This window comes from Harpegnathos saltator, unplaced genomic scaffold (genome assembly GCF_003227715.2).
Source record: "Harpegnathos saltator strain DR-91 unplaced genomic scaffold, Hsal_v8.6 scaffold288, whole genome shotgun sequence".
Taxonomy (NCBI): Eukaryota; Metazoa; Arthropoda; class Insecta; order Hymenoptera; family Formicidae; genus Harpegnathos; species Harpegnathos saltator.
In genome coordinates this window covers 203,787-221,894 of record NW_020230081.1, presented here as the reverse complement: position 1 = coordinate 221,894, position 18,108 = coordinate 203,787, and the positions used below count along the sequence as shown (strand labels likewise).

At 51.8% G+C, this 18,108-nt stretch overlaps 1 protein-coding gene and 1 long non-coding RNA gene across 11 annotated transcripts in view; both read right to left on the bottom strand.

Moving 5' to 3' along the window:
- The window catches only part of kcc (solute carrier family 12 member kcc), a 114,765-nt gene that overhangs the window by 75,417 nt on the left and 21,240 nt on the right, over nucleotides 1-18,108 (bottom strand). Inside the window, exons 1-2 of one of the 10 annotated variants that reach the window (XM_025299658.1) lie at nucleotides 11,113-11,327; nucleotides 2,937-3,167 (exon numbers count right to left, since the gene is read on the bottom strand). The exons of 6 other annotated variants lie outside the window; for them this stretch is intronic. In XM_025299658.1, the coding sequence (XP_025155443.1) occupies nucleotides 2,937-2,994 (58 nt within the window). In that variant the 5' untranslated portion in view covers nucleotides 2,995-3,167; nucleotides 11,113-11,327. Of the gene's footprint in view, nucleotides 1-2,936; nucleotides 3,547-10,480; nucleotides 10,651-11,112; nucleotides 11,328-18,108 lie in introns of those variants that run through there. 3 more of the 10 variants (XM_025299660.1, XM_025299659.1, XM_025299657.1) reach the window with 3 other exon arrangements.
- LOC112588768 (uncharacterized) lies at nucleotides 8,024-10,911 on the bottom strand. Its single transcript, XR_003113032.1, has 2 exons — nucleotides 10,742-10,911; nucleotides 8,024-9,820 (listed from the first exon to the last, which is right to left on the bottom strand). It is a non-coding gene; the product is annotated as an uncharacterized LOC112588768 (long non-coding RNA).

Below are 18,108 nucleotides of genomic sequence, written 5' to 3'. Positions count from 1 at the left end.
GTTAGCCCGCCGCTTATCCGCGCGATCGCGCTGATCCTTTATCTCTCGGATCCGTGCCTCTTGGTCCGAGGCGCACATGTGCGCCGTGCCAAAGTGAGAATGCCGAGCGGACGAGAATAGCCGTGGGATTTTCCGCTCGCAGGTGGTCGCGCGCGGAATGAGAGAGCGCTCATTCGTGCCAGATTCGCTCGCCACGCGGCCGCACGGCGAATGATAGAAGAGAACGCATCGTCCGGCGATTTAATTAATCCGCCCAACTGATTACGACGCCTGTGCGGCCGCCCCCCGTCGTTTGCGTCTTCTCCCTCCCTCGCGATGTAGACCGATTAATCGCCCACGTGGCGCATCGATCAACGCGCCGCGCGCGATTAAGGGTGGCTCTTACCAAACTCCGTCGACTTAAACCGACGTTAATATGAAAAGTGGCATGGTTGCCCGTCGGTGCGGCGGGGGAGGGACATTTTTTCCGCTCTACTCTTTACATCTGTTTAATAATTAAAATTGTTAGAGGGAGAACGAGAGCAATTTCCGTCTATCATAATTTTATTTAGTTTGTATATTATATACGCTCGTATTGTATTAATTTATTTATATGATTTATCCGCGTCATATCCGATCTGTCCACTCATCAGCGCACAGCGCGCGATATGAAATGACGGGGGGAATTCGGCCGGGTGACAAGTTGTCCGCTTAGAAATTTCTGTTGGCGCAATGCTGTGCTGGTCAAACCGTTAGTTTGACCGGAGTTTGCCGAGAGTCACCCCAAGAGATCCTCACCCCCGTCGCGCCCTGTATACGCTCTTCGATGCGCGAGTCAATTTGCGAGATCTCGCCGTCTCGTGACGTGGCGCAATTTCGTGTGTCGAGCCAATTTTCCTCGCGGAAACTCCGCTCCGCCGCTGCTGCTGCACGCGACACGCCGTCGTGATTAATTTGTTGCTCCTCGCGTCGAGAGTGGGCGGCTCTTGGCGACGCATCACTGCTGTATTTTTGCATTTACCTCTCCCCTGCGACGGGGGAGCTGAGTCCCGACGTGACGAGCGCGCGTTGCGGCCTATTTAATCCGCGAACGTCCTGCGAGCGGAATCACTCGCGCCACGCTTCCTTCCGCGGCGCGGTTCTCAATGTAATTATTATTATGAGTTATACATATCGATCTACGCGGACGCATCGATTATCCCCCCGCAAACGCAATCCGCCGGGTGTGTATCGTCCGCGGGGGGAAGGAGGGCAGGATTAATATCTAACGTTCCATCTATTTAAAGGCCGTCTATTTTCTCCTCAAAGATCGGCCCGTCTGCCGCGGCACGTTTCGCGCTCCTCTGCGTGCAGATTTTGCACGCGGGTGTAATAATAATCGCGTCCTCTCGCTAAAGATGGGATTATCTAATCGGCGTCGCGTTACACCATTATTGCGTGTTATCGACGTGAAAAGCGTTTAAAAGAAGCTCAAGAAAATAAGAGAGAGAGAGAGAGAGAAAAAAGAATTGCCGCGTCGATACCGCAAGACCTGCTTGTCGATATTTCTCTTTGATATGCCGCTGATCGATCGTTGATTCGGTTTTGCGATAACGGTGTTACTACGATAATTAATGACGCACAAACTTTCGATGGGTCGGTCGTAAGCCGTGCACCGCTGCAGTTTCCGGCGAAAGCGCCGCCGAAAGACTGGCAGTTTCCGATACGAAGCGCATATCGTCGACAAGGAGGACTCGCGAGTTACCTCGTCATCTTCCGCGAACGTCGAGCCGCGACCGAAACGTCGTGCAATTAATAATGTCGTGCCAGCGAGGCCGCTGTGTGAGCTTCTCGAGCGTTCATGAAAAATTCAGCAGTCACAATTACGGGAAGAAAGTATCATACGTTTGGTTGCGAGGGTTCTTTATTTTTACGCCCGTTTCGGCGAAACGCGTATAATTTTCCTTCTTGACCCGATCGAACGCTCTTCTTGCCGAAGAAGGCTGGGTAAATATATAGAAAAGGGTATACCTCACCGATTTTTTTCATTTTGAAATATGTTACAAAGGATGAAATTCTGAGTGACTTTTTCTAATATAATTATAGGGGGGGGGGTCGCTTATAGTTTCTGAGATATTTGACTTTAAAGTTTTATAATTGTACGTTGAAGTGTACTTGAAGTAGACAAGCAGTTTTCATTCACTTTAAATATAGGAAACAGTACATACAAGCGAGAGAGGGGCTCCGCTCCTCCCCAAACAAATCCTAACCTAACTTATTGCATCTTTATATATTTTTGAATATTGTTGGAGAAAGTTCTCTTAAGATCTATCACCAGGCTCAACTTAACTTATCACAATATCTGCATATAATTAGATGTTGTGGCTTTTAAGGAGATCTTGTCAACATCGCCCAACAATATATAAAGATGCGATAAGTTAGGTTAGGTTAGGATTTTTTTGGAGCGGAGCCCCTCTCCCGCTTATACGTACTGTTTCCTACATTTCTATGTATACACTATGTTTGGATTAACTATTTGGATTGTACTGTAAATAACGTCAGCTTATGATATCTGGAATTTAATTCCAGGATAATGAAAATTCCAAAAATCAAATATCTCGGAAACTATAAGCGATCCCCCATATAGTTGTATCAGGAAGTCACTCAGAATATCACCCTTTATAACATATTTCAAAATGAAAAAAAAACCGGTGAGGTGTATCCCTTTCTGTATATTTACCGAAGGCCGTCCACTGACGAGACGAAATGAGGAATTTTTCACAAGACTGCGTCGAAGAGCCACGACTCGACCGCTTCCGGTCTCGCGTGTCGCGCGATCTTCTCTCTTGCGAGCGAGTCGTGTCTACCGACACAGCTTCTGGCAGACTTAATAACTCATGGCGCCGACAAGAGAGGGAAAGAAGAAGCGAGAGGAAGCAGAGGAGGGAGGGATAAAAAACGAGAGCGCAGTTACTTGCCTTCGACGATCTGCTCCTTCTTCGCCAAGATCAGGGGTATCGCGCCGGAAGTGCTCATGCCTGCTGCAGCTCAGTCGCAAGTAGATTGTACCTTCGCACACGCGCACACATACACACGCACACACACGCGAGCGCGGCCGGTAATAACAAGCACAGTCCTCCCTCGCGGCCGGCTTGGCCGACGCGGGATCGATTTATCGAATGACAGTTTCTATTTTTGCCAGCCGCCGGCTGGATTTCGCGAGGAGGCAAAAAAGATAATGGGGGGAAGTCGGAAAGACGGAGAGAGTCGGCGAGATCCGACAATCTCAGATCGCATGAAAAACCGGGAGGGGGGCAGGGAGGGAGGGAGGGAGGGAGGGAGGAGGGAGACTCTGGCGACTCCTTTCTTCCGCCCGAAATCAACCCGAAAAATCGCGCTCCCGCTTCGTACGGACGATCGTGCGAGCAACTTCTGGAAGAAGCGCACGCGCGCGCGCTTCTGGACTTCTGAACGAGTCAGTGGAAAAGGCCGTCGCTAGTCAGACGACGGGCCGTTGCTGCGAGTCCGGAGATACGGAGAGATGGGGATTAATTCTCGACTCGTTAAATCCAATCGCGATGGCGCGCCCTGCTCAGAGGGAGAGAGAGAGAGAGAGAGAGAGAGAGAGAGAGAGAGAGAATGAGAGAGAGAGAGAGAGAGAGAGAGAGAGAGAGAGAATGAGAAAACTGTTCCTACTTCCCCCGTCCTATTTCGCCTTGCGGCCGTTCAGTTGGTTTTGCATTTGCCTTCGTGACTTGAGCGACTACTTGTTTGACGTTTCGAATACGTTTCGCTCGGAACACACGCGGTGAATTACAGCCGCGAGGAACGGCTGGCATAAATTACGTCTCATTCAGCGTCGAACGCGACTTATCAACAGATGGGGGCAAATCTGTCGAGTCTCGTCGTAGCGGCGGCGCGTGGACGGACGTGGAAAATCGTAAGAGAGATGAAAAATGACGGACAAAGCTTTGTGTGTGTGTGTGTGTGTGTGTGTGTGTGTGTTCGCATAATGACAAGCCCCCTTTACCCCGACCTAGCTTGTCCTTCGCGTTCAACATGGCGCGATACATAGCGCGAGTATGATACGGTTGCAAATATCGTGGAGAATTTATTGGGCTATTGTTATCCGTTTTGCAGGCTCCAAAGACGACGAAATCGACATTGTCGTCGGCATGATCGAATTGATGAATAATGGAGGATACGAGCACAACAGTTGGAAGATCGCGGGACGTCGTTTCCGCGTTTCCAACGCGGGATGTCGGTCGAAAATGTAAATAAGACGCTGATCGATCTCGCGGCTAAATTGCTCCTTGATTTGTCTCGAATGTTCTCAACGCGCGCAGCTCGAGCGAGCACGAAGCTGCTTCGCTGCTCTCGCAGCAGTCTGTTTATTCCCCCAACCGAGCGGGGAAGAATCGAAGAACCGAAGCGGCGATGCTTCCGAAAACAAAAACGAGAAAGAGAGAAGTCTCTTTGCGCCCTTTTGCGCGGCGCGGCGGGGCAGGAGGAGCGTACGAGTGCATTTCGCGAGCGAATGAACCAACGGACGACAATAAACGAGGAGAAGGACAAAGTTAGAGACTTAAAATAAGGCGGACACGCGCGCGTTCGTCGCGCTCGCCTGCGCGGATTGTCGTTTCCCCCGGTTTTTTCTGCCGTTTAATTTTTATCTCCCAGCGGATTTATCCTGCTTGATTAGAAGAGCGTGATGCCGGTCTGCGCGTCGCGCTCGTTCCGAGCGTGTAACATCGTAGGAGGGTGGATTAGGGTGAGAGAAAGGGGGAAAGAGAGAGAGAGAGAGAGAGAGAGAGAGAGAGTTAACGCACGTCCTGCTATTTCTATTACACGTCAGCGATCGATAGCGGACGTAACGTTCATCCAGCATGTATCACGCCGCATCGACGTGTGAACCGTGCCTTATTCCACATACTCAGCAGCCGAACAACAAGTGTTTTTTGCACAACGTCGTACGACCGCCGACTTGGAAATGCAAGAAAAGCGCCGCATTAATTGGCGCGACCGCGGCTCGCGATAGCGCGAGCGCGCACGAAACTGCGACGCGTTGCGTGTCATCGAGCATTACTTTCGCTCGGTTCATTCAGCGTTTCCCACCGAGCCTGACGAGCCTAAGTTCCTTCCACATAACGTCCCGTGCGATTGCGTAATGCAACACAGCCTACCTTGCCCGCGCGCCGCGCTACGCCGCTCGAGTTTCTCCGCTCGAGATCTCGCGACCAGGAAGCTCGTCCGTGTAATTTCTCGCGCGAGTTTTACAGAACGCATCCGTCCGGCCCGGTGGGCGAATTTGTCTCCCGATGGGGAGGGGGGGGGGCGAGGGATACGTTCCGAAGCTCGCAGGAGAGTCACGTCCGCCGTAACTAAACAAACGTCTCGGTAACGAGAAATGTCTCGGTTTGAACATTCGGAAGTGTAGTCGAGCACGTCCTTTTTTTCCTCCCACTCTTCCGTTTTTTTCTCACGAGCAAGCCGCGTGTGTGAAGTTGCTTCAGCTCGTAAAGCAGAAGGGCGCATTTGCGCTAAGCGCTCGATACGCCGTAACAGGCCCCCGGTTGTTTGAAAAGCCGCTCGAGGTAACGGAGAGCACGATTGAGTGATTAAAAACTTCCCGCGGGTGCCTTTCGGCTCCTATTTGATCGAGCTTCTCATTCGGTCGCACTTTTTCCAGCAGGCAGCGGCCGATTCAGTTACGCTAACGGAATTGTTCCTCTCGCGACCTTGTGCGATCTTGCAACGCGCTTCTCTTCTCGGTGAGTTTCGCAGCGCGCACTCCGCAGCCACACCGGCGGGCTTTCTTCACAATTGCCAGGTAACAGCGACGTTTTCCTGTTGGATGACCGACAAGTCTCGCGAGTTTTCACCATCCGATCGCGCAGCCCTCGCGGCGAGGGCTCGCAACACGTCCCTTCTCTCCCTCGCCTTCCCCTCTGTTGACCTCGTTGAGCGACGGCCGAAGTCGCGAGAATGAGTTCCCTCACCCTGACTAGATATTTTGATCAGGTTCACCTAACATTGATAAGGACCCAATAGGTAATCCTAAGTGAGATGAATGAAAGGTAATCCTAAGTAAGTCAGTCTTTATAATGTCCTAATGACAAATGAGTAAGGAAGACCTTTATAAGGTTATAATGATTGGGTCCGCATTAGGACCTTAATGTACCAACTTCAGTGTATGATATAATTTGGTTCAGTTGATCAGGTCCTTGTCGGGATCTTCTTCATTGTACCTAATATGATTTGCATTACCAAGTTTTAACAAAACAATTTTTGGGTGCCATTTCCAAATATAAAGATGTTTGCATTGAGAAAACACTTCAGATCACTTGAATATATTTGTAAAATGCTGTAGACACACAACTTTTCTCTTTTACACTACTTTATGCCTTGTCACCTTGTGATACTTTATATGATCTCATGATATTCATCTTATGTTTCTTTTCCGAAACATTTTACAAGTATGCTCGAGCGATCTAAAATATTATTTCATGCAAATCTCTTTTTATTTGGAAATGACACGAACGAATTTTCAGCGTGTCATTTCTTATTTCCAATGTCATCATCCAATATAGCCGTGGCGAGTAATCAGGAGCCATAATTTGAAAAAAAAAAAACGTAATAAGGATTCCATAAAGTAACTCAATAAGGACCTGACTATGAATCCTTACTGAGGATTCCTGGTATCATCCACGCTGCTATCTTACATGACTTACTAGGACCCGATAGTATTACCTTATTGGGACCTGATGAGGTCGAAATGAGGTTAACCTGATCAGGACCATAGGATAAATTTCTAGTCGGGACGAGACTCACCTGTTCCGAGACGAAATCGACGCGAAAGGTGTCGCGACCTCTTTGCCGCCGACTATACGTACCCCGCGCCGCGCCGCGTCAGGCTTCAAGGGTGTCTCTCTGCGTGTTCAACCCCCCACGCTTACCCGCGAGTTTCCAACATCGACAACGGGCATACGTAGTCGCGAAAGCTTGAGGTATAAATCGCGAGAACGCGGGGATCAGGCCGACATCAGGGGTGGTTTATTTCAGTTCCGCTTTACCGATCGTTTCATTCGTTCTCTACGCGGGAACATCGATCCCCCGAAGTATGCGACACTGCGCATTAACGAGGGCTCACGTGTGTGCGCCCTCTCTTTCTTTCTCTCTCCCTCGTCGTCTCCATCTCGCTCGCTCGCTCGCTCGCTCGCTCTCCCGCTGCCGAGGCTTCCTCTCGATTTCCGAACGAGGTCGAGGGGAAAAACCGCTGTACGGAGCGGATCGAAAAAGTCTCGCGCGGCTGCTATGGAAAATTGACAGCGATACCCCTCCTGCCGCCGCCCCCCCCCTCCCACTGCCGGGATGATAAATGGCGGACAAAACGATCCGCGAGTCCAAAGACCGAAAGCAGAACCACCGTTTCGCCGTCACACACTTGAATTATGATCCTCCGGCGGGGGACGTGTCGCGCCGCCGCGCCGCGCCGCGTCGCTCTGTTTGCAGAAACATCGCGAGCCGCCCCATTAACATAATGCAACAGCGACAATCATGACGATAAGAACGACTGCAGCGTAATGTAATCGCATTACGCGCGATTCGTCGCGGCGGATCGCGTCGCGACGATAAGAACCGTAGCGCAACGATGACGAGACGCGGAACGGAAATGCCGCTGATGAATATGAAGGCGAGCCCGAAAACGGAGGTGGCTTTTTAACGGGCGGGAGCGCCCGATAAGGAGAGCGAGGCGACGACGAAGCGCAACGAGGCGCGAGCGGAGATAACACGACGCGGCCTTTCGCGACGGGCCGCGCGCGAGCCGGCAGACCGGGCTTCGCGGAAAATTAATAAATTAGCGCGCACTCGCGCGTGCAACAAGTGCGTCGTGTTCGCATTCACCGCGTTGCGTCTGCGAGACTGAGTCGCAACGCACGACAATCCGGCTACCGACGGCCATTCTGGATCAATTAGCCCGACCAGACGCACGAGTGATGCATGTTCCTCGCATCACTTCTCTCTCTCTTTCTCTCTCTCTCTCTCTCTCTCTCTCTCTCTCTTGCCCTCTCTCTCCGTTTTTCTCGCATTGTTCGACAATCGGCGTCTCTATCGTCTAAGTGTATCGTGCGATTTCTACACAACTCGTCCGTCTCTATTCAACGTTGTTTCTTTCCTTTCTTTTCCCTCTCTCTCTCTCTCTCTCTCTCTCTCTCTCTCTCTCTCTCTCCCCCCCTTCCTCACAAATGTTCAATAATAAACTTCCTTATCGTGAGTTTCACATTTGATCAGTCTTCGTCTTTGTCAGTCTTCCAACTTTGTCTTTTCTCTCCCTTAATGGATATCACTGAATTAGACGGCAGCTATGCCCTATTTTCTCTCTCTCCGTTTCTCGCAGTTGTTTAAAAATAAATGTCTCTGTCGCGAGTGTGTATCGCGTTAATCTTACAATTCGTCCGTCTCCGCGCTCGGCTCTTTATCTGTCGTCCTTCTCTCGTCCGTCTTTCTCGTCAGTGTATTTCTTACGCGTTGCACCGTTCCGCGTTACTCCCCTGGATAATACTCGTTAATTAATATTAATCGGATAATACTCGTTAATGCCTCAGACGATAATATTGTTCCTCGAGGACGCGGCGGGACAATTCATTTTATTTATCAGTATAATTTCACGTCACGCGCGCGTTTCTCTTGCGCCGCATGCGCGCGCGAAATAAGATTAGCATAATCCGCATCGCGTTTCGCAAGCGGCCATTTCCTCTTTCACGTTTCGCGTGATATTCGTTTCAAGCGCTCCACGATCCGTTCTTTCTTTCTCTCTCTCTCTCTCTCTCTCTCTCTCTCTCTCTCTCTCTCTCTCTCTCTCTCTCTCTCTCCCGGCTGGAAATTGCGTCGCCGTCCTGCTGCACACTTCAGTCCAACCCTTAACCTTTATAATTAGCCGTTACCTCAAATAACAATAGCGCGACTTCGGCAGCAGTAGGGTAAGCATTTTTACTCGCACATTATAAACACGCGCACGCTGACGATGAAAAAAGTAAAAATGAAGAATAAAGAATAAAAAATAAAAAAGAAAAAAAAGAGGAAACGATTTTTCTACAACGCCACAAATTTTGGTGCTCGAGAAAGGACCGTTCTAGATGTTGTAATGTTCGCCGGCCTCATCCCGTCGCGACGCTTTATCCTTTTTTAATCACCGATGGACGATTTTTCCGATTTTTCTCGAGTATCGCGAGGACGAGTATCCCGGAAAACTCCTCTCCAGGATCTACAACGGATTGTCTCCATTGGGGATCCTGAGAGACGGCCTAGTTGCACCCGGATAGGCTCGGGACGGATCGATGAAGCCGCTTGCCTTTCCTCTTATCGACGTCACGTGATCCTCCGAGGATCTCGTATCGACGAGATCTACTTGGACCGTCTGAGGAATTACATCTCCGTACATTCGAGGACGAACGACGAGGACGGCTCTTTTTACACGACATTCTTCGTGCCAACGACGCGCGCGCGCGCGCGGACATTTCTCCGGCGAAAATCGGGACAATCCGCACACGAATTCTCGGGATAATATTTCCTTCGCCAAGAAGTCGACAAAGAACTTCGACAAGAAATGCGCTTCACTCGCTCTCGTCAATACAACGCGATTGTTCGCGAGATCACGAGTCGTCCTCGGTCTTAGGCGCGCGACGGAATCTGACCGCTTCGACTTCAAATCGAATCTCAACATTCGAAGAAAGGTATCACGATATCAGCTTACACCAAGGCTGATTTCGTGATGACATGAGCCACAAGGATACGCCGAGAATCCAGGCGGGAAAGAAGTGCACCAAACCGAAACCGAAGCGCTTTTCGATAACTAACGCTTCTGAAAACGCCCGTGTCTATTAATTTTCTTTCGATCGACATCGACTGCTATCAACAATGCGGACAAGCACACGCGCGCGTGTGTGTGTGTGTGTGTGTGTGTGTGTGCGTGCGCCATCGTATAATCCGAATTCAGGGAGAAAATGCAAGATGCTGCTAACGCCAAGAACAGTTTCCGGACTCCGCGCGTTGCGTCCTTTTTATTCTCCTCTTGTAGAATGCCATTCTTTCGTAATTTGATCTTTGCTGCTACTTCCACGCCTTTTATATTTCTGTTTCCGTATTCTCTACATTTTCCACGCGTAATTCCCGAGTAAATCCGACTGCATCCACTTTTGGAAGTGGCTTTCCTCCGCCGCAATCTCTACTTTCGACTCTTTGCATTCGACTACTACATACATTCGACTCGCTAGACTGCGTGCATTAATCACGCGTTGACACTCGTCATACAATCGCGCAACTGTCGCACTTATTTCAATCACTTTCTCCCCCTCTTACGTACGCCTGCAAGATTGGCCCATCAAGCACTTCCCACCCTTGAATTTTCAATCCTAACGCACGTCGCTCCGCTGCGGGAAACCGTATCCCTGACATTTGCATCATTTCGCAATCTATACCCCGCGAAGCACGTTTTATCTTTCCCGCCGGACGCTCGACTCACCCGCAGTATTTCCTCGTCGGCACCCAGAGGAACCTCCGGACTCGCTCTCGTCGGGGAGAGCTCTCGAAAAACGCCTGGACGCGCCGCGCCGCGCCGCGACGACGACGACGAAACGAGACGAGACGACAGAGCCGCACGTCGTCACCCGGCCACCTCTCCGTCGCGAAAGAGAGACAGAAATCTCGCGCGCGCGACCTGCTCGAGAACGAGCCAACACACACACACACACACACATACACACACACACACACACACACACACCCTTTATTTTCTCACGCCGTCGACGCGTCGCACTCGACGATCTACGTCCGCCCGCAGCCGGTCTGCGTAGATCACTTTCGATCGCTACTTCGGGGAGTCTCCCGGCAAGGTGAAAGAGATAGAAATATACCGTGAGGGAGAAAGGAAGGGAGAAAAAGGCGAGTAAATGTGCGTGTATGTGTGTCACGGTGAGACAGAGAGAGAGAGAGAGAGAGAGAGAGAGAGAGAGAGAGAGAGAGAGAGCAAAGGGGTGAGAAGAGACAGAAGAGCAAACATACGACAGAGCTGACTGGAGAGGCGTTACCTCTCTCTCTCTCTCTCTCTCTCTTTCCGCTTTCTCACTCGCTCCCTCTCTCTCTCTCTCTCCTCACCAGCTGAGCCGAGCTGAGGACGCACGACGTCGCAGCGGCGTACCAGGACGCGAACTAAGAGCTGCGGGAAACGCGAGCGCGAGCGCGAGCACGGCGACGGCCAGGCAGCATCGACGAGACGCACAAGTGGTTTTTCGCGTTTCGCGTCGTCGTGTCCGCGGGTGTCAGGGGTCGGCCTCTGCCCCACTCACCTGGTAGCCGCGTAGGGTGCGCACCTACTACTACCCGACTAGGTAGGCTACCACCCGAGCGACCCACTCGCCGCCACCTAACCACCCACCTACCCCACCCACCCATCCACTCCGCTGCCACCCCACTGCTCGACTCGCTAACGGCGAGTTAGGAGCTCTCCGACTGTAGCTACGGTTATGTGGGTATACACACAAAACACACACACACACACACACGTCCATAAGCCTGTACGTACGCGCATACGTGTGTGCACACATGTGGGCGCGCGTATATATCGACCACGAGAGCGCGTACGTGCCAGATGCGGCCTGCGGATTGTTAACGCGTTCCACCGCCTCCGCCTCCGCCTCCACCGTCGTCGTCGTCGTCGTCGTCGTCGTCGTCGTCGTCGTCGCTCGACAAGGCCTCGCGTGTGTCGCGGTCCGGTTCGACCCGCCGCCGGACCCGACAGCCGGCTGGCTCACCTGTTAACCCCCGGGGATTTCGGAGGGGTTACGTCTTTTTTATGGTCAACTGCCGGCGGTGAAAGAGAGAGAGAGAGAGAGAAAGAGTAGGGGAAAAATGGCTCGAACACGCCGCGGAAAATACGCGTGTACGTTGCGTGGGTCGCACACGGCCGCGCCGTGTGGCGCCGGCGGAACGGCGCCCTTTGACGGCGCGCGTCTTCGAAAGTTAATTAAACGTCATCTTCCTTTTGCGCCGCGCCGGCCCGCAATTTGCATCGCTATTCGCCGCGCGCGGCCGCGGAGCGTGAAGTATCTCGATCTCGTTTCGGGAATAACACGAGGCCGACCGCGGCGGCGGCGACGGCGGGCGAGTAGTAAGCACGAGGCGAAGAGGAAAATTGAGCGTGCGAACGGAACCGAAAGAAGTGGGTTGCGAGAAGATGATAATCTAATATGTGTGTGTGTGTGTGTGTACGTATGTAATATATGTTTATCTCAATGTTGCTAATGAAGCGACGGCTGATCGGCCAGCAGCACCGGCCGGTCGAAAGTGAGCGGTTTGTAATTTCGCACAAGACTCGCTCCCGCAGCATTTACCTAACGATGCGCGTTTTCTACTTTCCAGCAGACGCCGCGCGCGAAACGGACGGAAGGAACAAACGAACGGACATGTCCGCTCCTGCGCGTAATGTATTTTACCGACAACCTGACAACGCATCTCGACCGCACCGGACGCGACTGGAAGCAGGTCGTCGCGTGGAGTCACCCCCGCTAGCAGGTGTAGCGCTGATGAAGCGAGATGTGTCCGTTCCCGGGCATTTCTATCTTCAACACTTGGCGCTTTTTAAATGGCGCGTTAAAAAGGGGGAAAAAGCCCGGACCGGCGCGGCCGGGAGCGAAATTATGACGAAATTAATGGGACATCTCGGGCAGCCTCGTTGCCGGAAGGGCGTTCGTGTCGCGCGCGCGGAATTCGGTATCTCGACGCGCGAGTGTATGTGACTGGTACCATCACACACACACACACACATACACATACACACATACACGGCTGCATCCCCATTCCCTTCGGGAATATACGCCGTTCGCACGACAGATGACACATGTACCCGCCACCCCCGCGGCCCACAGCCCCCCGCACCGCCCAGCATCGTCGCTCAGCCTTAATTTACCTTAATTTAACACGGAGGGGGGGGCTCGCATCCCCTCGCATTCGCCTCGCCTGGCGCCTCTTTCGATCGCAACCCCCGCGCGGTGTCGCCTTCCACCCGACGAGGACGACGATTACGACTTTGGCCGCGGCGAAAAGCTGCCAAGATCGCGACGATCGTCCTTAGGCCCGGCTCACAATGGGCGTCACAGCGAGCCTCCGGCTCTTTGTTCTAGACTGCGACTTAATTTCCGACAAAAGACGTTTCCCGCGCTATCAGACGTCGAAAGTCTCAGGCTCGGGCTCGTTATCGCGACTTCTGCCAGCGCGGAGAGAGCGCTTCTTGCCAGAAATGACGTCGCGGTCGAGGGCTCAGAGTAAAAGGCTAAAGGCTCATTACTCCCTCATTGTAGACCGGGTCTTGCCGAATAGCGCCCGTCCGATCATGATCGCGCTCGTTCTACTTCGCGAACGGGACAATCGCCGCTCACGGCCGAGGCTACTCGACGATCGACGCGAGAGATGCGCGCAACCGATTCGTCGTTAATTCTTTTACTTTTTTTTTTTAATTTATTTATGAAAGATAAACACAGGTATTACCCTTTGGTGTACGAGAAAAAATCTACGGTCCAATAAAGATTCATCCAATTACGGAATACAATGCTAGTAGAAAGTTGCGAGAAAAAAAGAAAGAAAAAAGGAAAATATATAGAAAGAGCAGAAAGAAAGAGTGCATATTATCGTGGAGAAATCTGAAGAATCACGACGATTGTTGGCGAGTGTACGAATTCTCTTGGGAGGACAGCGAAATTACAGTCGGCATTAGTTGGGCGGTTGTTATCGCCGCATATCGAGCAATCTTTTCGGAGGAAAGCAGACTCGAGTTCCGCGTTCTCGACAATTACGCCGCGCACGCCCGGACGAATGTTTTATCCGTCGTGCGGCTGGTTTGTCGAGCGTGCGCCGCGAATGAGTAGCCGCAAGACTGAAGAGTCCCGATGAAAAAAAAAAAGAAAAAAAACTCCCAACGAGACAAACTCGTAGCGTGCGACGGGATCCGAAATATTAACCTCGCGCTCGTCCGCTCCGCGTTGCGACAAGAGAGGAGACGGAACGACGATCCGCATTGTCTATTCAAATCTGCAGAGAAGAAGTCTCGATGCGACGCGCGAACAACGGCGATATTTCAGGAGAGACGAGCTGATGGGACACGCGCAGGAAAGTAACGGCCGTTATATAATTAATATCGGCAGTCCGACAATTTGTTCCAACGACTCCCGCCAGGCTTCCGATAATTCAGTACGCCCGTTTAATTTGTGTCCATTCTTCGCCGCGGCTCGCCGCTGCAGCGGACGATTGCGCGTGATTGATGTCTCGAAATGAACGACGAGACTCGATTAATAAACAAAGCAAAGAGCCGCCGCCGCCGTACACCTGCGTGTCTATTCTGTCAGCTCGGTGCTTCCGACGAATGCACCTGTGCGCCGCGCAAAAATTATCAATTATCTACGCTCGCGGCTTCGATCGATTCGCCCAACGATGAACCAAGAACAAGTCTCGCCGCCGGAAACGCCGCGGCGGCGGCCTCGCGAGCGCGTAATTTCATCCTCATCGCACACGACACCGATCGTTCCCACCCTCTTCTCGTCCTCTCCTCCGAGCCCCGGCGCACCGCGGTGATCGCGTTTTATTATTACTCACTTGGAATCTCTCGCCGGCGCTGGAGCGGCTACAGCGTGTTTCCGGCGAGCACTTTCGCGCGGCCGCGAAGGTCACCTCCGGTCGCGACGACAGCCGATCCCGTCGGCTGTCACCGATCGATCGCGCGGATAACTGCATTGTCCGTCAGCGTCCACGTGATATCATCGAGTGCCGCGAGATTTATAAAAAGAAACGTCACCGAGCGAAACGTCAGCGCTAGCACTGACGAGCTGGAAGAGTCGACCGCGAGGGCGCAATCTTTCGACTTCCGCTCGAAGGGGTTGCATCCGCGTACGCGTCACGCGACCGAGACCGAGGTGGCCTCCCTCTCTCTCTCTCGCTCGCCCTTTGGACTCCTCGAATCTCGGACGCCCTCGGAAGGTCCGCGGCGATAGGGGCGTAGGCAGATCGCATGCCGAGCGTCAGTTAACAATCGAGGCCTCCCCCGTGTCCACGAATAAGACTGCGCACAGCAGGTGCGCGCGCTAAGGTCACAGACAATGAACCCCGATCCAGTTCAGGGTCTGACTTGGTCGAAGACGGCGACAGTCGACGCTATCAGCGTCGTCACGCCTCCTCGTGCAGCGCGGCGTGCGATCGGAGAAGCGAGCGAGAGAGACAGAGAAAGAGAGAAAGAGAGAGAGAGAGAGAGAGGGGGGGGGTACGATCGATCGGCGGGAGATCGGATCGCACGATTATGCGACGTTTATTTGCATCGCGCGTGTTATAGCCCGTCACATGTTGGCCGCGGCATACGCGAGCCAGCTCAGCGAGCAGTCGTTTCGCCCTCGACGTTCGCAAGCCGCGATTACTCGCGATTACGTGTCTCGGGGGAGCGTGCTTGGCGTTTGCATCGACGCAAAGATCCCACAACGAGATCATGAATTCCCGATCAAGGTCCCTCGGCTGCGCGGGAACGGCGAGGGAGAAGAAAATGTAATTCCTATCCTGGGACAGGCTCAACAGCGTCCACTCTCTGCGAGCCAAGCTCGCCTTTGTAAGTTACCGGGGAAGGTTCTACGGCGAAATGACGAATTTCTGACCGACAAGAACTCAACGAGTAACGAAGTGTAACCTCCATCTTGCGACTGATCATCGTTCTTTCTACACATGACGCGCTTCCAAAATCGGCGAGGATTTCACCGAGGAGAGGAAGAATCTAATTTCAACGATCAAAGAGCACTGCCTCTGTTCTGAGCCGCGGGTCACCTCTCTGAAATGGGAGTTTCCAAAAGTCGACTAGAAATTTTGATCGGATTCACCTAACATTGATAAGGATCCTAATAGGGTGAATGAAAGGTAATCCTAAGTAAGTCAGTCCTTATAATGTCCTAACGACAAATGAGTAAGGAAGACCTTTAGAGGTTATAATGATTGGGTCCACATTAGGACCTTAATGTACCAACCTAATGTACGATATAATATGGTTCAGTTGATCAGGTCGGGATCTTATTCATTGTACCTAATATGATTTGTATTATCAAGTTTTAACAAAACAATTTTTAGGTGTCATTTCCAAATATAAAGATGTTTGCATTGAAAAAACATTTCAGATCATTTGAATATATTTGTAAAATGCTATAGAAACTATTCTTTTTTTAGCAGTCAATAAATAGTTGTAAAATTAACGTGACACACAACTTTTCTCTTTAACACTACTTTATGTCTTGTCATCTTGTGATACTTTATGATCTCATGATATTCATTTTATGTTTCTTTTCCGAAACATTTTACAAGTATGCTCGAGCGATCTAAAATATTATTTCATGCAAATCTCTTTTTATTTGGGTATGACATGAAAGAATTTTCAGCGTGTAATTTCTTATTTCCAATGTCATCATCCAATATAGCCGTGGCGAGTAATCAGTAGTCATAATTTGAAAAAAGAAAAACGTAATAAGAATTCCATAAGGTAACTCAATAAGGACCTGACTATGAATCCTTACTGAGGATTCCTGATATCATCCACGCTGCGTTACATGACTTACTAGGACCCGATATAGTATTACCTTATTGGGACCTGATGAGGTCCAAATGAGGTTAACCTGATCAGGACAGGACCATGGGATAAATTTCTAGTCGGGAAGCGAGCACCGCGTCCGTTCCCCCCAGGCCAGGTGTTCCCTCACGGCCAATTTTGCAGCGACCTGTCGAGGATACGCGACGCGTCGCGTGTCGCGCTGAATGCCGGCGTTCGTCGTATTTGAATATCGCGTCGCGACGTTGCACCGGCGCGGCGGCGGAATCAAGATCAAGCCGACGGGCTCGCGCGATAACGGAACGGACCTCGCGTCGCGTCGCGGATCGACGAAGGTCTAGGATAGAAATTGCGTGCCGTGCTCCAGTTAGCCGGCCGAGGCCTACATTCGCGAGCGAGAACGAGAGAGGGAGGGAGAGAAATTGCTTGCACACCCAGCACTCGAATAAGGTCGTAGACAATGAACTTCGCGTTCGTTACCTTCGAGCCACGCGAGGCTCGAAGAGCCTCTCGTGCCGAGAGGAACGTATCGTCGGCCGCGCGGAGGTGGTGCGACGCGGTGGCGAAGATCCTTCCGCGGCGAGCCGACTCCGCATCGCCGAGGAATTTCAGACTCGCGGAGCGCGCGTCGTGTCCTGCCGTTATTTTGCTCTTTCCCCTCCGACTGAATCCAGCCGACTGAGTCGAGTCGAGTTTCAAGTGCCGCCGAGACGACAAGGACGAGACGATAGCTCGTGACGATTTCATTGTCTGCTGCTGGTCGTTTAAGGTCGCTCAACGCGGCGCTCGTAGTATCGATGAGTCGGCGGAACGAAATTTAGCATTCGCAACGTGCCACGCTGGAGGAGACCTCGCGCGTTGCGGATTGTGTATTCATGAATATTTAAAATCGGCCCAATTCCGGCGACTTTCATTACGATATAATCGGGAGAAATCGTCACGCGTCTCCTTCACTCGCGTCGGATCCGAAACTAATATCTATGGGGTCGAGAAAACGGGAAAGAGAGAGAGAGAGAGAGAGAGAGAGAGAGAGAGAGAGAGAGAGAGAGAGGGAATTGAAGAGAGAAAGAGAGAAGCACCTTGATTAGATTAGCTCGCGCGCGGAATCTGCATGCACAGGACGAGAATGCGATTGAACGTTCCGCGCACGTCGCAATGGAGATTAAGTTGCGAGATTGAAACATTGCGAAGTTTCCCCGCGAGCGCCCCGAGGCAACCCGAGGAAGTATCCATGCAATGAACGAACGCGAAATACACACACACACACACACACAGAGAGAGAGAGAGAGAAAGCGAGAGCGAGAGAGAGACGCGGGCCTCGCCGCGCTATATTCCGCCCGTGTCGGCGGAAAAGAGACGCTGGTTGTATATTTCATCTTCCAGGATATTGAACGTCGGAAGAGTTCACGAGGATCATCCACGTGAGGCGTGCGGCTGCGTTTTGCGCGTCATCGGAAGAGATAAAATCACCGCGCGAGGAAGTGCGGAGCTTCGCGTTCCACGCCACCAATTAATTCCGCACGAAAACC